The following is a 27,006-nucleotide window of genomic DNA, read 5'->3' on the forward strand; positions in this document are numbered from 1 at the left end:
AGTTACATTCTGTTCTAGCAGAAAGGCAATCGAATAATACGATACCTCAAAAGTTGTAACATTTAAATTTTGTTTCCACGAATATTAAATAATTGAAAACGCACAACACCGGCGATATGACATTTCAAAACATCGCTACAAAAGGTTCCCAATTTAGGACATCACCAAAAATTCGAATTATTTTTATTCAAAAGATTTTCAAACTGAATTTTTTTTTTTCCAGTTATTTGGTGTAACTTCTAATGCACAAGGATAATGATCGTTATGATTAACGGACCTTTTGAAATAAGTGTCATTTGTTTGCATTTTGGCGAAAAAAATGTATAAAAAGTACTCACGACATCTGGCGTGCTGGCTCCGTCCGTATGCGACGTTGAGTCCGCTGTACTTCTGGTGCCACCGTCGCCGTTCGCGGGGGTGCCTAGTGGATCGGGCGGCTTCGTACCGTCCCTCTCGTCTATCACTAAATCGATGGGCATTTTGCCCTTCAAACAACTGATATACCTATGACAGAAATTGTCGCAAAGTTCGTGCACCTGCAACAAAAGAAAACAAAGAATAAAATAAGAACTGAAACAACAGCACACAGGAAACGTTACTACCACCGCCGTCGCCTAGCCGCCGGCCGGTGCTTTCTGCATCATTAAGGAAAGAAAGATCGCATGCAAATATAACAAGTACAAGTACCCACATCGTATTGTTTTGATTAACATTTTAATTGAACCGAAGTGACGGTGCATCATCAATAACAATTTTCAGTCGATTATATTAATAAGTTTTAATATGCAGATAAGTGCGTTAATGTTATTTACAATGTGTGATATTTTAGACTTTGCGATATATCCATGAAGTTACTTATTATACAAACATAAATGTATAGATACGTAAATAAATAGATAAAAAAATAGAGAGACAGCAATAGTGAGTGGATTTGCCAAAATGTTTATTTTTAATGGCGAAATACTTGCGACGAGAACGGCGGGTTTTGGTAGCGTCAAGATAAATTATGTTTATTACGGTAGATAAACGATAAGATTTTAACGCACCGAAATAAATTTAAAGCCTAATTGCTAGTCGTAGGAGGCGCCAACGAAAACATTTCGGCCGGGCGCGCACATTTAGTAATTACTGCTTCCAACAACAAACGAAATAACAAATCATAAACAACGAAAAGTTAAAAATCGAGGGTGTCCATATGTCAGACATACGTTAAGGATATTTGTCAGCGTGAGGCGCACGTACCAACCACCACCTACGCACCTGATTCACTAAAATACATAAACCAAGTCAAGTCTAATTGAAGCGGACATCCTAGATGTCCTGCAAATTATTGTCCATTCAAAAGAAGCCTGCTCCGTTTAATAGAAAATGTGACACAATGTCTAAACTGATTGATCATCACTATTACTTTTATATATAAATGAACGAATGAACCAATTTCGAAATTTTTTTTTTAAAGATATTCCTTGAAGTCCGAGGTAGATTCTTACAAAGAGAAAAATTGGAAAAATTGCCTAGAAAAACGTAAAAACCAAATTCAAACTGCTCTTAGCTGTCAATTTTAGGGAATTACCAAGTGTATGACGGAGCATAGCTTGAGCACGGTTCAAGTGATTTGACTGATTTATTTATTGTTGTATTTGTAATTGACAGGACAATGTTTGTGTGAAAGAAACTTTTTGGAAATTACACGGGAAAAACTGGAAATTTGGATAGTATTTTTATAAGCAAAACGTGTTTTGACAATTTTTAAGAATCAGTTACGTTTGTATTTGAAATCTAGGATGGCGACATTACATAAAATTAAAACTTTGTAGGGATGAATTGGGAGTTTAAGACTTTAAGGAGAAGCAATATTAATTTCTGCGAGCGAATCAGCGGGGAAAAGTATAGATTTGTTAAATCACGGCAGGCATTACAAGTAATTTTTTGGGTGCGACGTATCCCTACTGAAGAGCTTTTGGCTTGAGGAAACGAAACAGTTGGTGCGACGATGACGATGAAAATGTGGATGAAAAAACAAAGACGACCAGACCGTTCCGTTCTTGACGAAACTCCGATTAACATAAACGTATCGTGGTCAAAATTGGCACACGATTAAAAAAGAAAGTCGCTCATTTGCATGGGATGATGCATGGTCAACCAGGATGGCCTTCGAACTGGACAAGTATGGAGGTAAATTGGTGCCAGTCTGGCAGAGAATGATGGAGAAAATAAACGCCATGTGTGTTGTGTCTATGACCAAAGGAGATTAACAACGTTTAGGACCCAGGATAGCCTACACTGCCCGTTCTAAATAATATTTACAAACAGATTTAATTTAGACATTGAAATGTAATACTTATTTTGAAAAGCCATCTAGTTCTAACCGTAACAAAGCTATTTTAGGAACTGCTAACAAGAGACCATTATTGGAATTTTAAAGATTCCCTCCTCACAACTGATCAATCCTAATATCATCGTCTGTTTTAAACATGCCTTCATCGCAACCTAAACAATTATTTATAACAAGTGATCGAATCAATGACATATCAATACATAATATTACGCACCGATTAGAATTTTTACAACCGTCGCCTCAAGAATTTTAATGCGAATGCCTTCCTTATCCTTATTATAGCATTAATACAATGGAAGCGGCGTGAGGCAACTCTATTTCATCGTCAATTTAGATCCTTATCTAGCATAGAGCTTACGATAACCAGCGAGATGAAACTACGACAACAACAAACTGTAGTACAAGTCGATCTCATCGTCACAGGTTTCTTTCTACGTATGAGTTTAGAACTCGCTCCATGTCGATATTATGTCGTGATTAAGTGAACATTTTTCCTAACATAATTCCTAAATGTTACTCATATCAACAACATTATCAACATCATCATCATCATGAACGAGTTTAAAGTTGACGTGTTTGTTTGAATATGTGAACAAAAAAATGTTTCAAATTTTTCACTTCCAAAGACCATCTTCCCAAATTGAAGCACCAACTCTTGCTATGTATTTATATCGACGGCCTATTCTATACGATCACCACCTTGATGTAAAGGAATGTTTTTGGAACACCTCGTAAAATCGACTTCCAAATTCCCCGATCGACTTTGTTCTTCATCTTCACGTCGGTCGCGTCGAGAGAAATAGATAAAAAACCGCACTAGTGAGTTGTCGAAATGTTTTCTGGACAAACGGCCGAGCTTTACAATGGAACACGATCTGGTTTTTGTCATTAATACTTTTTCTCGGCGATCATCTTCTGGACGGACTTCGATTATATTACGTTTGATTGTCTAGATTTTGTCGGGAGCGACAAAGCGCTTTATTAAAAGACCCATTGGAATATTACAAGTATAACAACTCGCCAAGAATTAAAAGCCTAATAATTGTATACCAAACGGATAATCGCTCAAGGTTTTAGCGCGTTTTAGAAATGAATATTTGGGACATTAAAGTAAACGTAAATGCTCATTTTTGCAAAATCATAATGAAGTAGTCAATGTGCAGAATGTTCAATTTTTTCTACGAAAATTTTAATCCAAATGGATCTGTTATTTATCACATATATGCAGATTTATACTTTTAATGCATTGGTCCTTCGAGCCGGATATTTTAAGCATTCGTCTCATTATTTACGAGGCAAAGTTCAATTAGTTTAACTTATCCATTTCAGATGTAAATTGCTGTTTTTTTGTAGCTAGTAGTTGATAACTTAGCATTTTTACATCATCTTGCATAAATGTTTACTACTAATATCAAAAAAATATGAGCGCAGTCGAAGCCACAAAATTGCATGCAATGGAAATACATTATTAATCTACCCCAAATCTACCGAAGGCAAGATGACGAAAATTAGCAAGAACTAGATGGGCATGTACCTACACCCACCTACACATACATATATAAGGTTGTAACGTGACCCGAATGTGATCCGATCCGGGTAGTAAAGTAACGTTCGCCTGTTCGCATCATTGTCAGCTGTCATTCGAACGATCACGTCTTCTCTGTCTGTACCCTCGTGTGTATATTACATTATTATATATATATATATGTATATTGTGGTGCACGCGTTTGCCGTCTTCCTTAATTAGGATGCAGCAGACGCTTCTGCGTCACCGACAACGACCGACCACATCTCATTGCAATTATTACTATCAGTATTATTACAATAATGGTCGTTGTTATCGTATTCAGAAAAGAGGGTTATACTACTACTTCGGTAGGTAACTAACGATCTGACGGTCGGTTCCATCCTTTCTTTCTTTCGTTTCGTATATGTCCATCTCCGTTTCTCTTTGTCACTCGGGTAATCCAGACACGACCAACCGTTAAATGACTTTTACAAATGTACACGTCTCGTCCAGTCATTGTAAAAACGATGATGTGTTTTGAAAACAGACCGGCATTAATATTAATATTGGTAAAAGACCGCAAGAAAAGAACGAGAACTGAATAATCGGTGGTCACAGCACAAACACTCCAACAGCCGAAGAACGAAATAGGAAAAGGAATCGGGAGGAGTGAATTAATTGTTCTCGCTGTGGAGGTTCCATATTAAGTTTCTGCTAAGTAGGTATTAGTTGAAGAAAAAAAAAAGTAATTGAGAAACCTAGTTATATATTTTGGGATTCCTGAAGGAAGAATGTCCCTCTCGTTCCACTGCATTTTTGATCTTTGAGTTTTAGACTAAATGAATAATCGTCTGCAGTTATGTCAAACAACAAATAAATCTAGAAATTTTCTTCCATGTCGAGCGAAAGCTCTGGCAGAAGTCACTTTGAATAGACGATCCCGATTCCCTCACAAACAATAGCATCCGCAGCGATTCAAGAAAGAAGAAAAGGGGTAACAATAAGCCGCTTTTTCGTTTTGTGGTCCCTATTTGGCGGATGGACGTCGAGCTTGTCCTGTATCCGATTAAAAAATCCAAAAGTGGCCTACGTCCGTCTTACAGCAGCTGGACGACGACAAACAAGAAGAAGATGAAGAGAGAGATGGTCGCGGTCGGTCTGGCCTGGCCTGGCCTGGTCTGTTAGGTCGCCTCTTGGACGTTAGCATGCACGGAAATTTAAATTGCTAACGGGTCCGTATTCCGTATCGAAGCTTATCTTCGAATGGACGCTATAATAGCGGCGATCCGTTGAGGTAAAATGCATATAACCGGTTGTCGGTTGTTGTCCAGACGGTATACCAACTTTCGTATACGCTATCTCATACCACACGGCCATTTTGCTACGTTCGTTGCATTGTATCAAACGACTTCGATCGAGCTTCGCGGCGATATCCTTTTTACCGGACGAACGTGCTATTAGATAACGACTCGACGCTGAACACCATAAACAACTCCGCCCTTTAACCATATAATACTTGCACTCTAACTACTACTTATATCTACCTATCTGTCTGTCTGCCTGTCTCTCATGCACTTTTGCCATTAAAGACAAATTGAGTACCATCCGCAAAATTTATACCAAACTTACAAACAATGCAAGCCAAAACAACTGTTTTACTCCCACTAGCTGCTAATGAGGGTGGGCCATGCTGCAAACGAAGACGGGAAGTCCTTTTCAGTTTCCTGTTTGGAAACATAGGGACGAATGGGTTGTGGTTGTAGTGAGAAAGGAGAGACTGCCGATATGAAGACTTATGAGAAGTGAAAGATTATCTATGGAATACTACTACTGCTCCAGTAAGTGCCTAGATCTAGCTCATCCAGGAATATCAAGCAATGGTCTAAACCTCTAGGTCAGTACCTATTCCTATGTACCTTAAGTCTGAGTGTAGCTACTAATACAATTACGGACAAAAAGGAGTGCACAGATGTTTCTTGCACATCCTTATCCTCTGAGGGAGATCCAGATAAGATTATCCTTGAAATTATAATCGTGTCGTTTTCGTTACTTTTTTGCGATAGTACAAGACTAATTTGAAAACCAGTTAAGGATTACACCACGTTCTTAACAGAAACGTTGTTAATGAAGTATTGACAGCCAATAATAAAGCACTTGGACAAAAAGCCCGCTACTGTGACGAACAAGTTTCCTACAGCAATTTAAACAGTCGTTACAAGAATACACGTTGACGATTGCTCAATTTTTTTCCTGTCTTAAATAATAAATATTGATTAATGCCCAAGAAATAAAACGGCACATTAGCAGCAGAACAGGCACTTTTTATCCACATTATGGAGTCTTTTCAAGTTTCCACCTAAGTACGTTCAGTATACATTTCTGGTTTTCTCACACTTAAGGACTTGCCAAACGATTGCAATTATTTTTATAGTTACGATAAGTATAAATAGTAGGTAGTATCTGTTACGTTGGGACCGAGCGGCATGGCCTAGAGGTCTAGACCATTGCTTAGCATTCGGGAGGACGCCGGTTCGATTCCGGGTCCGTCTGCTTTGATTCAAGTTTTTCTGTGGTTTCCTTAGATCACTTAGGCAGTAATATTCCACAGATAAACTTTCATTCTCTTCTGTCTTCATTTCGTCCGTCTCATCTTTCTCACCCGAACCACCACCCACCCATTCCCACGATCCCTGAAAGCAGGCTGAAGAGGGCCTTCCGCCCTACCTTCCGGCGTAGTCCGGAGGGACTGCCCGCCCACCAGTATTACTGGCTGGTGGGAATGAAACACCCAAAAGTTTTAGTTTTTTTTTGTTACGTTGGATTTCAATGAAATGAAATAGACGTAAAATGGATGGGCTTGTGAAAATTGTATGTGAAATAGCTATGACTAAAATCGACTGGATCAAAGAATTCTGGCCCATGTGCTGGCCAACCGTGAATATCAAAATTACGTTTCAATCCGGAGCAGAAGTTCAACATTATATTAAATTTATAAAAATGAACAATTTTCTTACCTTTTCTAATTCGAGGAGATGAAACCGAAGCACTTGTATCGCCTGGACCATCTGCAACAAAAAATAAAAAGAACGATTTAGAAAGAGTACAATAAAACAGATTATAAGTCATTAGGTAATGCCACGACTTGAATCCTTTTACACGATACCGAGGTACCCATCTAGACATATAAATGTGTATAATATACACGATGGGAACAATGTACATTGGAGAGATTGCTCTAGTTGCTATCAGTTAAATCACCGCCTTCCGGTCCTTCCTGCGGGTGCGACGAACAAATCGACGGAATTAGACCTAATCGTCCCATTCAAGAGACGTTCACGAACACTCACTCTTATTACTTACACCTCCGCAAAGGTCGCAGATTACATGTCCGCTCAAAAGACAATGGAAAATACGACGAAAACTTGATTAAATGTTAATTATTCTACACGACCGTCTACTAATACTTAATTAGACATCGAAATCTACATATGTAGATTTTGTAGGTATTCGTAATCAATTCCAATCGACCGTTCAATAATTATCGGGAAACATCAAGTGCTTAGGTAGATTATGGTTTAGGGAATGTAATGACTATAATAAAAAACTATGCTCCATTTTCAACGCTTCCCAGAAGTTCCAAGATAGACAGGAGCAGAGGCGGGGCACTGCCCCCTAAGCAAGCGCATTGCTCCCCCCCTGGAAAATGCTCCGGCGACTCACGAAATCGGCACAAAGTTTAAAGACATAGAAACCAATTATGACTACTGAAAATCTACCCTTTCTAAGAAAAATCTCATGGCGACCAACCGCTTATAAATGACACATCACCCGATAAATAATTTTGTGATAATATGATTCAGATAAGTCAGGATAATTCGAAAAAAGATTGTTAAAGGTGTATGTTTGTAGCGCGGCAAAAAGGTTAGAAGCGTTCGAAATGTGGTGTTACAGGCGAATGATGAGGATACCGTGGATAGAGAAGATCAGAAATGAAGAGGTATTAGAAAGAATAGGAGAACAGAGGACTCTATTGTAGTCAATAAAAAATAGGCGAAATAGGTTAGTAGGACACCTTCTCAGGCATGAAGGTCTAGACATATTAGAGGTAGAAACTGGAGGTTAGAGGGGTAGAGGTAGACCTAGATTAGATTACTGTTCGCAAATAGTTGAGGATGTGGGCTGTTCTAGTTTTAGGGAAATGCGAAGTTTAGCTCAGGTTAGGAGAATGTGGAAGTGAGTGTTCGACCACTCTTAGGACTGACGACTTTATGATGAGGTTGTTAGGACACCTTCTCAGGTATAAAGGTCTAGTCAGAAACTTATTAGAGACAGAAACGGGAGTTAGGAGGGCTAAATGTAGACCTAGATTAGATTACTGTTCGCAAATAGTTAAGGATGTGGGTTGTTCTAGTCTTACGGAAATGCGAATATTGACTCAGGATAGCAAAAAGTAGAGGTGAGTGTCTAACCACTCTTAGGACTGACGACCTTATGATGAGGATGGAAGGACACCTTCTCAGGCATGAAGGTCTAGTCAGAGACATATTAGAAGCAGAAAAAGGAGTTCAGAGGAATGAAAGAAGTTCTAGATTAGATTACTGTTCGCAAATAGTTAACGATGTAGGTTGTTCCAGTTTAGGGAACTACGAAAAGATTACCCCATGTTAGGAAAGAATTGAGGTGCGTGTCCAACCAGTTTTAGGACTGGCGACCTTATGACTATGATGATCAATACGATTACTATCCTCATCACCCTTGGGGTCACTAAAGCCGAACTTTGTTATACTTATAACTATTCATATAATTTCCACAGAAAGAACTGGACGAAACTCACAGTAGGTAGAATGAAATTTCCTCATTTTTTTATTTGCTATCGTATCCTTTAGCCGTGTTGTAGGCAGGACCGTTTAGACGGCGCTGTCGTAACACAAATTAAATCCAACGGACCGACCAACGAGAAAATTACCAAGGTGACAAATTAAAAAAGAAATTCGAATCGTTAAACGCGCGTTTACGAGCAGTACGACTAATCGGTGCGTTACGATTTTTAATGGCGTTTCAGAGTCAAGTTAAACAACAGAAGGACCGACGACTTAGATTATATTTATCAACCCCTGACCTCGTCCGCCCCGGAACACTGGGTGGTCTTCCATTTTATTTTTTCCTACTATGTATGCGTTATTACTATTTCGCGACGTTTGATATAGGTACTGAAATTCTATTACCCACACAACTACATAAATGTATATTAATTATTCCTGTGAAATTGTTCAATGTTACAAACGGCACAAACGTTAAAATTTGAATAGCAACACGCTGATGATATAAAAAAATATATATTTTACATAAATAGCTCGTGAATACCGCTCGTATTCTACCAACTGTCAGGAAATAAATGTGTTACATGCCTACGTATCATCATTAAGTTGTCTTCATATGATCTGCATTACTTTGTTAAAGAAATAAAGTGCTTTTCAATTAGCATAGTCAAACCTTCGTTTACAATAACTGACTCAAAGCAATCACCTATTAATGTATAATCTAGAAAAGTCACTATTTGTTCTGCGAGATTGAAGGGACCATTTCATATCATTACAGAAATGAATAGAGAAGGTATCAATGCTGCAATGTAACAAACCATGTTACGATAGAATTTATAGGAATCGACTTCTCAGTGATAAAAATTAGTCAAGAATTAGGCAATTAGTCAAATCAATCTTGATACACCCCCAGCTACACCAGCTTTAATCATTTCTGCAATAATTTCAGAAGATTCAACTGGATGGACTTTGCGTAAGCGGTTGGTTTTATAGCTACATAAAATCTGCATGTACTTGTCATTATCATAAGGTCGTCAGTCCTAAGAGTGGTTGGACACTCATCTTCATTCTATCCAATCCTGAGCTAATCTTCACATTTCCCCAAAACTAAACAACATACATCCTTAACTATTTGCGAACAGTAATCTTATCTAGGTCTACTTCTACCCCTCCTCTGCCTCTAATATGTCTCTGACTAGACCTTCATGCCTAAGAAGGTCTCCTACCAACCTCATAAAGTCGTCGGTCCTAAGACTGGTTGGACACGCACCTCCACTCTTTCCTATCCAGAGCTTTTTTCACATTTCCCCAAAATTACAACAACCTACATCCTTAACAGCGAACAGTAATCTAATCTAGGTCGACCTCTACCCCTACTAACTCCCGTTTCTTCCTCTAATATGTCTCTGACTAGACCTTCATGCCTGAGAAGATGTCCTACTAACCCATCTCGCCTATTTGTTATTGGCATTCCTTAGAGTCCTCTGTTCTCCCATTCTTTCTAACATCTCTCCATTTCTAACCTTAACACCAGATTTCTAACGCTTCTAACCTTTTCTTTTCCGCAGCGCCCACCGTCCATGTTTCGCACCCGGTATATACGTGTACCAAATAAAAATCTGGATGTAGCGACCGTCGGTTATAGCGATCACATTTCGTGAATCTCTTCGCCGTCTCTATAATAAAATTGGATTCTTCTACTGCATAGTACCAAACTTTAATTTACCATTTAAGAAAGTCTAGCAGCTACTTTTATAACATTTGCTGTACATAATGCGTTCGTTTTTATATGTATAGTATAGATAATAAATTACGCTCCAGATCCGTAGATTCGAACCGTCATACAATGATGTGTACGTATGTACATGTACTTGTAAATGTATGTATGTATGTATGTATGTATGTATGTATGTCGGACTGAATGCAGTCAGGTATCCATTAATATTTGTCGATTGTGTTTTCGCGCGCGATACCATCGCGCCGTAACACTAAATTGCCATTATCTGACATTAATCCACCATCCACTCCTTTTGTTCTAATCCCCAGAAGAACAAGAGTGACCCCGTTCGGCCGCGGCCGTTCCTTTTATATGTTATCCGAGACTATTATAAGTAAAAGGCTAAAAACTAAAAGAGCTCATTATCGCTTTCCGCTAATCGACAACGGCAGCACCAGTAAAACGTTACTTAGTTAGTTACTTTATTTCCACGCCCGATTTTGACCGATTAAATCAAACTTTGTAATTATTAATTAGTTAGGAAGAAAAAAAGAACTAGACCGCCTGCGGTCTTTCGTATCTCAGCGTATAGAAAGTGACCGAAACGGGCTATACGGTAAGAACAAACTAAATTAATAATAATGGACCCATGCTACCTTCTTACGAAATAGTTTTTATACGCGACTAAGAAACGTGGATACAGATTTTGTTAAAAAAGTCACATTAATCCATTAGAGCCGTGTAGACTATTGAAGCTATAAAAAATAGGCGTAGATGCCTTTATAGTCTCATAATCATCATAGGGTCGTCAGTCCTAAAACCGGTAGGACACGCACCTTCACTCTTTCCTATCCTGAGCTAATCTTCGCTTTTCCCTAAAACTAGAATAACCCACATCCTTAACTATTCGAGAACAGTAATCTAATCTAGGTCTACCTCTACCTCTCTTCTGCCTCTAATATGTCTCCAACTAGACCTTCATGCCTGAAAGGTGTCCTACTAACCTATCTCGCTTATTTCTTATTGACATCCATAGAGTCCTCTGTTCTCCTATTCGTTCTACTACCTCTTCATTTCTAACTTTCTCTATCCACGGTATCCTCATCATCCGCCTATAACACCACATTTCGAACGCTTCTAAACTTTTATTTTCCGCAGCGCCCACTGTCCATGTTTCGCACCCGTACAGCGCCGTCCTCCAAACATACACCTTTAACAACCTTATCCGAATTTCTAAATTAACCGTTCGCGAGCATAGAAGTGACTTCTTTTTATTGAAGGCAACTCGACTCTGCGCTATCCTCTGTTTTATATCGTTACTACTCCTTCCGTCTGACTTCCTAGATACCTAAAATCGGCCACTTTTTCTCATTTTTCTAGTCAATTCAGTCAGTTGTGCTACTGAAGGGCAGTGGTCTAAATGTTCAGAGCAAAGCCCCTATTATCATCATCAATTTATGAAAAAGTCAAGCGCCGATATACCTACGCCATACAAACAGGGTGCACACCCATGGTATATACTATACATATAATACGATACAAGAAGAAGAGAAGCCGCACGGTCTTTATTCATGAAGTTTAGATAGCGTCGCGGACTGAAAGAATATATTTAGTGTTATCCGACCCACAACACCCTCTGTGTGTTCAGCGCCGTTAAGGGATTTTGATTTATTAACACTCGCCCTCCCCTTGCCATCATTCTCTCATTACACCCACGGCTCAAATTATATTTAATAATATATAACGGAAGGGTTGCAGACACTTTTTATAATTAAATTCAACCATCAACCTAACGGCAAATAGGTACATGTAACAATTTTTTTTTTTGTTCAGAATTGGTTGCTTAATTTAATATTTCGTTTATGATTTATATGATACCTTATCGTCGTCGCGTCGTTCATTACAAGCGAACTTCACTATATTTAAGATAATGAAGAAAGGATGAGTTCTTTTTCCTTTATTTCTATGAGCCGGTACAGACAATTACATAATTGAAACGTTACAGCGCCAGTGGTGGCGCAAACGGGTAAATGTACGGAAGGGAGACAGTGACGGAAGCATGTGATGGGCGAATTCGGCTCCCGATCCATTATCGTATGCTAATTGCGCACCGCGGCATGATATTACCGTCTTTAATTACAGAGCGCGAGATTGTTGTCTTGATGGACTTTCAGAGCCAAGTTTCAATCCATCCATTCTATCTATACATATACCCGATCCGATTAATATCGCCGATGAACGGCCTCCGCTACCGGATTGTAAGCAAAATTACCATCGGACGCAACTGCGTTACACCTTCTTGCCTTTTACATAAAATCCACTCATTCACTTACTCGCCGCGATACTTCTTTATAGTCAGGTGAGCTCACAGTTAACTGATACGAAAGGAACGAAATTATTGCTTTGGAAAATCCTAATCCATGAGGAGTAGAGGTAGACCTACATTAGCTTACTGTTGACAAATAGTTAAGGATGTGGGATGTTCCAGTTTTAGGAAAAGTGCGAAGATTAGCTCAGGATAGGAAGGAGTGGAAGTGCGTGAACAACCAGTCTTTGGAGTGACGACCTTATGATGATAAATCTAAACTGAATGATCCAAGAAGATCTACAGATATAAGCGTCCTGATTGAAAAAGGATAGAAACGGGAAACCACTACATTATGATATCCGAAGTAAAACAAACCGAAGCCCAAATGATGGCGATATGGGACACATAAACAGAGAAGTTAAAAAACTTGAAAATTGAGATGAACAAACTGCAATTAAATACAGTAGACCAGAAGATGGAGACATAGAGGATCGGTGGAAAGTAATTCGGGGATAGAAATTGTAATGCGTAAGAGAACAGGACACAAATAAATACAAGTAAAACAAAAATACTGGTATGCAAGGCAAGAAAATGAAGGGAAAGAGCGACCTATAAAGGTAGGAGACGAAAAATTAGGAATAAGAAGTGGTTGATTTTCGATATCTAGGAAGTCAGATAATTGAGGATGGAATGATGATGATGGTTACTTTCCGTTAACCTCTGTAAGTGTTATTTTATGCTACTTTGATTTGTAACTGTACTCTGCAATAAACATAAGAAGTGTTTCCATTTTGTTGTAAAATATACATATTTGGATCTTTCTATTACCTAGTTCGAACCGATCGATTTTGTCGACGCATATATTGATTATTATTATTATTATTATTATGTCTACAAAAGTTTAACGTCTTTTTTTTAAGATTAAATTTCTTCATCGGACCATCCGGTTAATGACGACGGTATTAGTTTTGTGTTGCCGGAGTTTATTTATTATTAGAGTAGGTAGTAAGTATCGCGCAGTCGTCTGGGTGTATAATTAAAAAAACCTTTTAATTTTCAATTAACATTAAATCTGATATTATCACGAAAAATGCACATAAAAAAAAGCGAAACGCTAACGAAGCTGCATGTTCAGTTTCCCATAAATCCGTGGATGATGAAACAACTTCAAACATCCTACCTACCTCTACTTCTAATTTAACACAAGCACACATACTCAGATACGAATCTTACGTAAAACACTTAATGATAATGTTGGATGTTTGTTGTCTACGAATAAATTAGCATAACGATCTCCGCCGTTCTCCACATTTTTTTTTTTTTTTAATTCAACCGGACAACTTTAATGTCTGTATATACATATGTATGTATAAAATTGGCCTTCTTCTATATCTATCTATCTCTCAACAAAAATTGTTCGCATTGATGACGATTTAGCTTCATAGAAAAATTATAAATATTCATGGACCGAGCTACGTCTCTTCGAGATCTTTTTTAGGAAATCTGATCATTAAAAAACGAGCTCGTTTTGAATTAGATTTCTTTTAACGGCTCCATCAAATAAAACACCAGTTCCCTTTCGGCGATAAAAAACAATAAACGAATTTATCGCTTCCATTTACATTTACCAAACGGGAATGCAGAATTTATAATATTCAACAAAAAGAAAATGTGTACGATGTGCCTACATATGAAACCACGTAACTAATACATAATTATGTGATTATATAAACAATGTTCTCGATTGTGAGGATGCAACCCGCACTAAAAGTCAAGATACGCTGCTAACTTCACACTGGCGAATGTTCGTTAGCTGTGCGCACGCAACTTGATAATGTGCATGATAAAATTTTACCGTCAAATTCCCAAATAAAGGCGACGAAGAATTAAGTAATAATCCGTCCTCAATCAAAAATAATATATACATATAATAAATAAGAAAAGTATTAGAGTAGTAGTGAAAACTTACAAGAGAGTCTACTTCAGGATCAGCGATGTAATAAGGTTTTTCTTGTCGAATCTGTAAATAAAAAGAGAAGCACTTAATTAATAACCAAATAATATTAATGTAATAATATGAAATACAACTATGGTTCTTAAACCACCTAAAATTTCCATAATGAAACACTCCGGTCGAGCAAAAACACCTTTAGTGTGTTTTTTCCTCGAGTAATTTAAATAAAGTTACCATTAAGCAAAAACGATCTTTCCGAAGACGAGGCAGCCACGTTACGTTATACATACATAAATAAAGAAAAGTTTAATAATGATCAAGTGCCATTAGATTTACGTTCGTTAAAACTAATTATTTAACATTATTACAAGACGGAACTTTAATTAACAACACAAAATTATAATAAGCAATTAAATGTTTCAATTAACTATAAATATTATCGCAATTCAGCTATAGTGTTTTAAGGGTAATGATCACTAAAATTTATAAATTATGAACCCTAAACAAAAAAGAGTTTAATGTATTATATGACAATGTAAATGTACATATAAACAGTATGACCTTGCAAAATTCAAAGGTTTTGATGTTTCTAGTTCTCGGAATATAATTGTTCTTTAGAATATTTATGTTAAAAATAAATTCGCTTGAGCCGTAGCTATTTACATAAATCTTTATAAAATAAAGTATTATTTGTACCATTTACACGAATAAACAAGAGGTGCATAAAAATTCTGAAATTGAGATAGGCCCTGATATACAACCTCATTGACGTTTTTGAATATGTAACCTAAACATTACTGCTTCGTTTTTGATATATCTGAAATATAGGAACTGAAGAAGAGACTATTCAAAATAAGAAATTACCCACGATATGCATCATCATCATCATAAGGTCGTCAGTCCTAAGACTGGTTGGACACGCACCTCCACTCTTTCCTACCCTGAGCTAATCTTCGTATTTTTCTAAAACTAGAATCCTTAACTATTTGCGAACATTAATCTAATCTAGGTCTACACCTCCTGACTTCCGTTTCTGCCTCTAGTATGTCTCTGACTAGACCTTCATGCCTGAGAAGGTGTCCTACTAACCTATCTTGACCTATTTCTTATTGACTTCCATAGAGTCCTCTGTTCTGTTACTCTTTCTAATACCTCTTCAGTTCTAACCTTCTCTATCCACACGGTATCCTCATCATTCGCCTGTAACACCACATTTCGAACGTTCCACGATATGCATCCCATCAAAAATACAGGAAACAAACAAATGTTGTGATATTACAAAAAATCTTGGATGAAGGATTCCTAGTGCGTTTGACAGTTTCCTGAACATCAGTTCAGAATTTTTACTTCTTTTTTTTTCTTCGAAATAGTTTATCGAAATTAAGACAAGTGTTTTGCAAAAAACCAGAAAATTACTTTCAATTATTCGTACTGTCAAATCTCACAAAATGGATATTTATTCATATTAACTGGAGTCATTCTAAGCAGTCTGAAATATTAGGTGTACTTAACTTTCTAATTTAATTGCTATATAATTCACGGTTACCCGTTATATGCGGAGTCACTATAAGCGAATTTCACTGTTCACTTCTGTACACCTGCCGTTAGAAACTGCCCGCTTGCTAAGCGTATAATAGAATGGCGATTAAAATCAGTTTTGTAAGTACCTACATATTAGGTAATTTGAAAGAATCGTTTAGTTTTTTAATCGTAAATAAATGGACATGAAGGTAGGTAGCGAAAGGGTTGTTATAACAACATTAGGAGACAGCGAGAATGAAGCTCTCACATGTGAATCGGGTTCTCCGTGTCGTTTTGCACCTCCCGCTCACATTCGGTCCCCTGTCGTTAATAAAAAGTCCCGCTCGTGGAGCAACCAAATAGCTATAATTATGATAAAAACGATATAAAAGAGCCCCGGTTCAGAGCACGTGGCCGATAAAAGGGCGTACCAGGCCTCCGAGTAATTATATATTTGCAGCAAACGAAGGCACACACATCCTATATAATACACTAACGTTAACGTACAAAAGTTAAAGGCCAACACAGAGCTTTTATATGCTTTCGCTACTGTAATAAATTGTTTTGGAAGAGGTGTAAGGACCGACCGACCAGGAGGCACCCAGGTCACGCTGGGAACTCCACGTATTTACTAAAATCGCGAAAATGTACTGCTGGAACTCCATGCAACATGCAAATTACTTTCAGTGACAACAAACATTAAAACTGGCGAAGAGAAGGCATATGCTGCACGATTCACACTAATCACTCAACAAAGGTTTATGCAGTGAATTTTGTTAAAAAACTTGCGACACTGCATCCTGCCACTTATTATTTCCATTCAATTCAAACACCACAATCCCATACAGCGTTAATTAAATATTTCAGGGTTCGTTGTAATAAAGGTGCACATCGCTAGAAACATTCGGACTGATTTTGATACAAGGTAAAGGTAGAAGAATAACCACTGGGATTGAGATAATAATTGTTGTCGCTTGGAGCCCCTGCGGACAAACCAGAGCGATCCTTTGTGGGGAAGATTGACTCCTAGGACGGCGGATTTAGGGAAGATGTGAATAAAACAGCAAAGTGAACAACAGTCCGCTGTGCCGGCCCCATTAAAGCGTACCATGCATGGGTGCGTTTCAAAACGGCCCCATTCTGATTACGCTGGTATAGGTGGGTACCCAGGGTTATTCACTTATTACGCTTACCACTTGGGGGGAACATTCTTTCAGACGAAGAAAAAAAAGCACACACATACACGCTGAGCTGATGTTCTTGTTCAGCGTCAATTGCATGATAGTAAAAGATCATTATTTTGGCCTTTAGTTTACCCAATACCCTATCAATACTCTGCTAAGCTATTACGTATCTTCATTCAAAAACCAATACATCGGTACTTCCTTCAGAGATTGATTTGAGATAAATTCTAAGTCAGTTCTCGTTTCCTATGTAGTGTTATTAAATTTTGTTAAATTCCTTCTTGTTGGTACACGCTGCTGGTAGCAATGCAGGAAGATTAGTTTAGACATAAATAGGGTGAGTTTGTGTAAACGGCAACGTTGCAGTGATAGAGCCGTTGTTTGCCTTCATTGTGAATCGTATGTATGTGGACGTGTGTAGAGTATACGTTATATCGGTATAGGCAGGATGCGGTGTGTGCAGGTATACAGGTGAGATGGAATGAATAGAATGCAGGGATCTCTTTGTTAAGCCAAACTGGATCGGTTTGTAAAAGAAGCACACGTTTGTTTGAGCTTTCTCGCTGTGCTTGCCGGGGCTTCGTCGCATACATCAGCGGTTCCCGTCCTTTAAAAATTCTGCAAGCGTCTCTGCATCGCCGCGCTACCGACGCATGTGAATTTTACTTTTATCCTTACTACATGGGTACATGCATATAACATTATTCAGTATTCCAGTATTCTACAATACGACCAAATGTAAACTCAAAACAAACAATATTTTGTTCGGTAACTTTACGGCTTTGCAAACCTGTAAAAGCTACGCTTAAAAATAACCAAAAAAAGAATTCATTGTAGCTGATGTCGACAATATTTTTTTAAATTTTATCCAATGCTTTGTTTTGTTTTACGTAGGCGATATTATAATATCACCTAGAATGCTTGAGAAATATAGAATTGTCCTAGAATGAACTAAAGGACCGAAGGAATCGAGAACACAGTCTTGGGTTCGCGAAAAAAACCACCAAACACCTGCTTCTAGCGTTTTTCAGAGCTAAAATGTTCTCGAGGTCTAGAATTGCCCTGATAGAATATTCTAGGATGAACCAGATCGGAAAATTCGAGAAGAGTCTAGAATATAGAAGCACTATTATGTTTAAATGATGGAGTATGGTTTTGATACTATTTTAAGACATTTTGGAATCTCTTGTAAGGAACGAGATTTCTTCCATTTGGTATGCATTTGATTTTGCGAATAGATCAGTGAAAATTTACTGGAATGCTCTTGAATATCTGTTAGAAAGTTCTCGAGGACTTTTATGGTCCTCAGATAGGATGTTCTAGGCTTAACTGCACCGGAAAAATCGAGAACAGTCTTTTAAAAGATTTAGACCATAATAAAGGCCTTTAATTGTTTTTGCTTTATAGTTTATGGTTGTATTTCTGAAATATTATCAAAATGAAACTAATAACCCCATGGTATCCCAGCAACTGTATGGTATGAATAATGAAAATGTTACCAAAATCGAAAAACTCTTGGAACAATTTCAGATTGCAATTATTAACCTACTACCACCTTTCTAAATACCAACAAGAAGTTTCTGCTACAAATCTTTGCATTAAATAATATATATAAATAACATCTAAAGTGCCGCTCTGAATATCTAAATATATTTATAGATAATCAATGTACAAACAAACAAATAAATAAATAAATGTACAATATTTTAAAGTTCGTGACCTCTATTGCATGGTGCTATTTAAAATATTACATAACATTATTTCCCTGCAACAATTAATTAAACGCTTATATGCATTAACATTAGCACACGGAACACGTTTGTAATAACATATGCCACATAAATAATAACTATATCTGTTTACACAAATAAATATCGCAACCTAGTGTTAATTATTAGAATGGAATGCGCGGCAAATTGAATGAATTTATCTTACTAACAAATACCTCCATGTTTATTTATACGTCGCTATTTTATAGAAAGTAGCAAATAACAATAATTCTTTAATTGAGAGTAGGAAAAGTTGACAAAATTTATTTCATCTTTCCCCGATTTAATAATTACAGACGTATAATAACAAGGAAGGCTTTTGAGTGAAACAATTATAAACTATTCTAAATTTCAACTTATAGAAGTTGAACTAACTCTATTAAAAATAAATAATTCGTCAGATTCAATAAAAACTGTAATTCCTACGTGTGCGTTTATTATAATCCAGGACAGTAATCGTTAAAATTCATTTTGAGTAGCGGGAAATTCTACACTTTTTCTGTTAGAATTTTAATAACATACTTAAAATAACCGTGAGAGATTTTATTGACCTCGAGAACAGAGATTTCTAAACCGAGAATGGTAATAATCCATATCTGTACTCTACAACGATCGGATTAGTTATTTTATTAACAAATTTCCTATATACTAAATAATCCTGATAAGGTTTGATTGCTCCAGTAGATGACAGGATGCAAAAATATTTACTACTAAATCGCCAACAGAAATGGCAAAGAAAATGAAATCAAAGTTAAACCCTTCAAGTGAACAATCCACTGTGCGTCCAATTCTGTCACAACGAGAAGACAGTTTAACAAGCAATTACATTTGCCTGGAGGGGTACCTTTTTTGAACTGAATAATGGTCCCTTTCGTCAGATGAAAAAGAACGAATTGTTCGAAAGAATAAACGGATTAGACTTTCGAATGCTTTTTCCTAGGAAAGCGTCCGTTCGTCAGTCAGGTAGCTTATAAAGAAAAGGCCATTTAAGGGGTTATAAAAATGAACACGTTGTTGTTAATCTGAGGAAGCTGTACATTCAGGAAGGTCAACTGGCCTCTTCCAAAGAGGGTTTTAGACACTAGAAGTCACCTGCCGTTTTTAAAGTAATTTATAACGTCTTGTAAAATCGTTTATGACATATTGTAAATAACAACAAGTTATAGCCATCGGTTGGGTTAGTCACGAAATGCAACAGTAAAATGAAACATCAGTTAAATCCTTTTCAGAAATGGGGTAAATATTATCTATATCAAACAAAATTTATGGTATCTAGCAATGAGTACAAAATCGGGATTCACGTCTGATAGATTGCTTGGATAAATTACTGATGAGAACTAAGTTGGGTCGTAGATTCAATTGTGGACTTCATTAGACTAATTTCGTCCTCATCAAGTTATCCAATTTGAGCCAGATCAATAAAATAAAATAAAATACTTCAGCCTATTAGAAGTGGCTGACTTTAGGTATCTAGCAGGGATGTAATGCAAAGGATAGCGCAGGGTCGAGTCGCCTTCAATAAAAAGGAGTCAATTCTATGCTCGTGAACGGTTAATTTAGAAATTCGAAATAAGATTGTTAAAGGTGTATGTTTGGAGCACGGCGTTGTACGGATGCGAAACATGGACAGCGAGCGCGGCAGAGGAGAAACGCTTAGAAGCGTTCGAAATGTGGTGTTACAGGCGAATGATGAGGCTACCGTGGATAGAGAAGGTTAGAAATGAAGAGATATTTGAAGGAATGGGAGAACAGAGGACACTATGGAAATCAATAAGAAATAGGCGTGATAGGTTGGTAGGACAACTTCTTAGGCATGAAGGTCTAGTCAGAGACATATTAGAGACAGAAACAGGAGTTAAGAAAAGTAGAGGTAAACCTAGATTAGATTACTGTTCGCAAGTAGTTAAGGATATGGATTGTACTAGTTTTGGGGAAAGGCAAAGATTAGCTCTGGATAGGAAAGAGTAGAGTTGCGTATTCAACCAGTGTTAGGACTGACGACCTTATGATGATGAATCAGGTAACCAGACATGGTTTATTAAGATTATCATAATACTAAAATAAATTTGGATATAATAAAATGAAATTGATTTTTATTCAGAGGCGTATTGACCACATCAGTTTCAAAGGGCATCCTCTAACTAAAAGTGTATCGATATTGGGTCTAGATCAGACTAAATAGGGCATACTTTGAAGGGCTGAAAATGGGCTAACCACAGTCTAAATGGGACATTCTGTTGCTCAGTCTCTGGTTGGGACCATATATCTTCCATATGAGGAGAGTCGGGAGTTTGAAATACCACAGTTAGCATCAAAAATCATTAGATGGTGATACCTATACTGACAATACCTTGATTAATATTTTTGCGGAACAGCTTCAGTTTAACCGGTGATTTATCTTTGAACCGGCTTTAGCGTGTTGATGAAAACTAACACGTTCAAAATCGCGACGTATTCGTATTTCCGTTTTTAAAACCATACGGTAGCAATAGGAATTTTACTGATGAAAGGTAATGAAGTTTAGTAATTAAGGCCCGAAAAACAACAACAACAACAGCAGCAGCAGAAAAAGCAACTGCTACTACGCGATAGAAAAATTCCTGAGAAGTTTTTAAATTCCCAAGTCGCCCCATCGTCATTTGGTTCTTTACAGTTAATGGCCTATTAAAGTTTGACTCCCACTAACCCCGGAGTGAGAGAGAATCGAAATTGTAAATTTTAGGAGAGCCATAAACCTTGTACGTTTAATACCTACCCGAGACCCGACCGTTCGACAATGGGTATAGATTATTTAATTTGTAACAAGCGACTCTGTTTCTTAACGTTACCGTAAAAAAATTAAAAATTTCACCGTACCATCATCATCAACTGGAGACCGAACAATGGAATCACTTTTATTTTATGCATTGTTTTAAAACTACCCACTTAACTGCATCAGGTTTTTGCGAAAGGATTTTTTTGCCAAGACAATATAATTGTTTTTTTTTTCCAACATAAAAATGCACGCGTTATTTAAAAACAAAATATTGCCGCAAAATCTAATTATGCCTTTAAAGTCCACACCAATATACCGCTGGCTGCTTTCAATTTCACTAAATCTTCAACATACATGTGCTTCATTTGCATACATTTTACGTTCGCTATCCGCCAAGGAGGTCAAAAATTTGAGACAGTTCACATGCGCTTCATCTGCATGTTTGAATTCTTTCTGACTTGACCGGTCTAAAAGAAAAAGGTGACGGACGGAGCGCATAGCGGCATGTCTATATGTCGTTCCAATCGTTTCTTCTCCTCGTTAATTGTCACCTTTTAATTACCTGAGCCAGTAAAGAGTAAACAGCAACACATTTAGAGAGGCGGCTGGTGTGACCTGCTGGGGTTCGCGTACAATCGAAATGGCAACACAACAACAACAACAACAACAAACGTCCACCATATCGACACTGATTCTCTTTCCAATGATACACATCAACTGGCCACCACAACTGATCACTGTGTTAACGTATTGTAATGTTCGTGGGTTTATCAAAATTAACTTCTAAGACTGATAACGACAAAAACTATTTATTTACACTAATTATTATTAAAGAACTTAAAAACACTTAAATTATTACTAAACTTAGGTTATGAATTATTCTATTTATTTACACTACTGTTCTAACACTGTCAATTTATTTCTGGATTCACTTCTGCAATGGTCAATTTATTTCTTCTCCTGGCGATCGTCTCTGCCTTTAAATACTCTTTTTTTAACTTTCTGGAACCTTCTGGAAACATCCGAAAAGTTTACTTTTTTCTTTGAACTATTTAACTGCGTTTCCCAGAACGCAGGTACGACACACACACTTACAAATACGCCGCAGATGAAGTCGGCGAATCGATAAGCCGTTCACGCACACGTGTGCCCGCTCGCACACAAACACACTCATGCTCGCAATAGTATAAATAAACTGGTGCTGCAGTGATAGCCGATGATAAATATTCTGGAATTGCTGATGATTGAAATATCTAATAAAGGAATTAAACCAAATGGTCTACTGACTTACTACTTTCTTCAAATCTGATGTAATTGGATGATTTTACTCTCCCTTGCTACTGGGATTTTTCAAAGGGGGTCCTGTTGATGTGTATCAACGTTGTCTACTATTATATGGCTCTTGTTCAGAGGCCTGCATTATTCATTGGACGCGCGAGTCTGGTATTCCGCAATAGCAGCGGCGTTTTTGTTGAACCCTGCGGAACCGTATGCGTATACGTTAATTTCGTCATCTGCACCCTATTTGTACGTTCGACTTTTTCTAAACGACCCGACTTAATTAAATCGATGCGGATTCCTCAGGCACTCTCGACTAGTCAGGGGGAACGGTTAACATAGACACACAATAATAGTAGTCGAGTCGAAGATTTGTGACGATAGAGGAATGATCCTCATCATCAAAAAGTACTAGACGTGAAATAACCAGTTGATGCCATTATTATTTATTAATAAATTGATTAATTAATTAATACGAGGCAACATAACAACTGAACAACAACGCAATTATTTCACATAAAACAGAAACAGAGTGAGTACATACGTACGTATGCGATGTTGACCGCGAGGAACGCAAACAAAACCAAACTGCGGACGAAACTGGGCTCTTAATTATAATTACCGCGCTCGTTATTACTTAGCACGCCGTTTCATGATTGCATTCATTTAAATTTAACTATCATTTTATTAACACAACATTAAACAGGACATGAGCGTAACGAATCTGATGGTTATCGTTTTTATTTGAAACAAAACAGGATGAGACCAAAGCTGGAATGTAGGAATATTTAAAAAAAAATAATTGCTTTTTTTTTAACCTCCCTCTACTATTACAATTCAACGTATTATTGTTATAAAGCAGGTGTAACCTGCTTCAGGATCCTTCCCCGAAACTGAATTATAACATGCGATGCATATCTATTATATAATACGTTAGAAAAAGGGAATTCATTCTGTCACCTACCTGGCCACACTTTGATTTACGATCTGCTCATTCTTGGGAGCTATTTATCTAATGATCCATAATCTTTACCTCATATAATTTAAGACAAAAACAGACATTAACCTTTTAAATGATGAATCTTCCCTAAAAAACTTAATGCTAAAAGAAAGACAATTTGCCACCATCGACAGCTATCCAAAAAACTGTAATTGAAGAACTCCCTTTAACAAATGGAACAAAACATAACAGAACGAAGAAGGAATCGCCCCTAGTTTTATAAAAAAAAAACTAGAAAATACTATGGTCTACAGTTTCATAATCCTTCATCATCATAGTCTTCAGATCAGAAATTGATTATTGGACACACGTCCACTTATTTCAATATTGAGTCAATCAATCTTCGCATTTCTCTTCATGTCTGAGAAGGTGTCCTACCAACTTAGTTAGCCTATTTCTTATTGACTGCCATAACGCCCTCGGTTCTCCTACTTTTAATTTCTCCTCATTTCTAGCTTTGTATTTTCCGTAACTCGCAACATTTCATAGTCATGCACATACACCTTTAATAATCCTTTTCGAATTTCCAATCCTTTAAAATTCTACAGGCAATTTGTCCCAGAATTTGATACCAAAATCTTATCAGATTTCTGATTCAAGTTCATCAAAGTCAAAATCAGTTGTCGATAGTCTAAATAAAAAGCTCGCGGAAAGTTAAACAAATAAGACATCATCAAGAAGACTGATAGAGCGAAAGGACCGGTAGCTTCCGAAACGTCTTGTCTTATTACAGTTGTTCGCAGTGGTAGTCCGTCAGGTTAAAAAACAAATTTCGTCAAACAATAAGTGACGCAGGACTCCCGCCGTGCTGAGCTTCCTAATCACAAAGACCTTGGAAAGAGCATCATCCCGTGTTGCTCTGCTAATCCCGTGCCCAGCGAGAGGGCGCTTTGTGGCTAGCAGCGGGAGACAATGAACTACTTCATTTGTGCTCCAATCAAGACCTAATCACTGGCTTATTGACTTCCTGGAAGGCTTAAAAATTGCCAATACACCATACATAGAACTCATCCCTAAATTTGATACAAGCAATTGAATATCGTACTAATAAAAAATATTTGTGTATAATAGTGTATACAAATTATAATTTGAAATTTAGTCACTCGTCACCTTCTGGTAGTATAAGTATAAATTATCACGTAAAAATTGTTATAGAAAAATTAGCAGTAACAATCGGATATGTAGCTTTTAGGCAAATTAAGCGAGCCGTTTAGGATCACAGTGGGACGTACTAACAATGCCCTGCACCATAGATCTTGTCGTAAAATAGGTTTAACGCCTGTGTTCCATTGTTCTAATTAACGGTTTCAAAATTAGAGATGGCTTTAAAGTTTCCAGTCCGAAAAAAAAATCAGCAATCAAAAGGTAATGCGCACTTTAACGTAATTATTAAACAAAGAAGTGACGGATACACAATTCAGATCCATAAAATGTTTCCTACGTCACGAATGACTTTAAAACCTAGCATGTTATATATGTATATATTTTAACTATTCAGGATCACGGCAAGGCAAGGAAATCCTTCCGTTTTCCACACGGACATTCTCAAAAGTTATTTGCTTTTATATTACAGATGATAAAGATTCCTACTTTTAACGATGAGGCAAGTATAATAATAATTCAAGATGAAGTTATTTTGGTACTTAAAAAGTTCCCATTCGTAATACATAATATGAGTACCTACCTACCTGTAAATCTTAAAAATGTTATCGTTTTAACGACATCGGAATAATTAATCGTATTGGGCTACACAACTTTAATTTTAAGAGAAGAAAAACATTCGTCGCCCAGTATTTTTCGGCCCATGTCATTATCTAAATTGTCCAGTGAAAGAGAAAAAGAGATAGAGAACGAACGCGTTCTTCTGCCTCTCCGTGGCATTTTAATAGTCTACTTTTAATTAGTGGTCAGGCTGTTTTGGTCATTATTGTTCCACGGCCCGCTAGGATGTTTTAGTCACTCCCTTTTGATTTATGACAGTTTTACATGCCAGGGGTATCTTACTGTTACAACTTGATTGCCACATTGTTGCGCGGCCTATTCCACTACTAAAATATACACCACTTCGCGTTCGCTCTGAAAATAGCCTTTTCTATAATGCACCAGGCAAATCGGTCACTCAGTAATCACCACTTAAAAACATATGTAGAAAACCATAACGATGATCGACACACTCAAACACTAGTCCGTTACGTACGTCACCATTTATTAAAAAAAATGTGACCATTCCCGAATTTAATTAAAAAAATATTCCGGGCTGGAATGCAAAGATGATTCCTGAAATGTGGAAACTAATGAAATTTGGGGAACTTAGTGAGCTTATTTATCCTGAAACTTTGTCTGGAACGGTAGTTTCCTTAGGAAGCATTTTTCAATTTAACGCTGGAAGCTTGCCCTGTATAAAAGCTAGGGATTAAAAAATTTCGCTGCTGTTCATATCTTTTTTGTAATTTATTTGGAAGATAGATACATTATTTATGAATACCTACCTAGTAAAATTACTAAAACATTTGGATAGTTCGTTCTTATTATTATTAGACTATTGGTTAGTATTGAAAACTTCACACAGCAGAAAATAATGATACAAAATAAACGGAGCTGGTGCAGCACCCATGGAAGAATTTCGTCACGAAGAATTAGTGTAACATGGTCCTTCGATGTCGGACAGATGATGCCGTTAGAGAATTCCAAGAAAAGGCCTGTTGCACCCTCAGTTCTCATGCCTTTTTGGTCCTCTCGAACTCGAAATACACGCACACAAGCACAGAAATACCACTACAACAACCATCCACCATATAATCTTTTCGAGCAACGACCCTCAAACGTTAGAACGAGAGAGAGAGAGAAAGTTTCTC

General features: G+C 37.2%; 1 protein-coding gene across 9 annotated transcripts in view; it reads right to left on the reverse strand.

Annotated features, from left to right (window-relative positions):
- Positions 1–27,006, reverse strand: part of LOC108740886 (homeobox protein homothorax) — a 286,672-nt gene that overhangs the window by 179,218 nt on the left and 80,448 nt on the right. For all 9 annotated transcript variants that reach the window (XM_025974404.1, XM_025974408.1, XM_025974402.1 and 6 more), the window contains exons 4-6: positions 14,660–14,710; positions 6,860–6,910; positions 339–536 (exon numbers count right to left, since the gene is read on the reverse strand). In XM_025974404.1, coding sequence (XP_025830189.1) covers positions 339–536; positions 6,860–6,910; positions 14,660–14,710 — 300 coding nt within the window. The remainder of the gene's footprint in view (positions 1–338; positions 537–6,859; positions 6,911–14,659; positions 14,711–27,006) is intronic.

The sequence above is a fragment of the Agrilus planipennis genome, unplaced genomic scaffold (genome assembly GCF_000699045.2).
Source record: "Agrilus planipennis isolate EAB-ADULT unplaced genomic scaffold, Apla_2.0 scaffold40, whole genome shotgun sequence".
NCBI lineage: Eukaryota > Metazoa > Arthropoda > Insecta > Coleoptera > Buprestidae > Agrilus > Agrilus planipennis.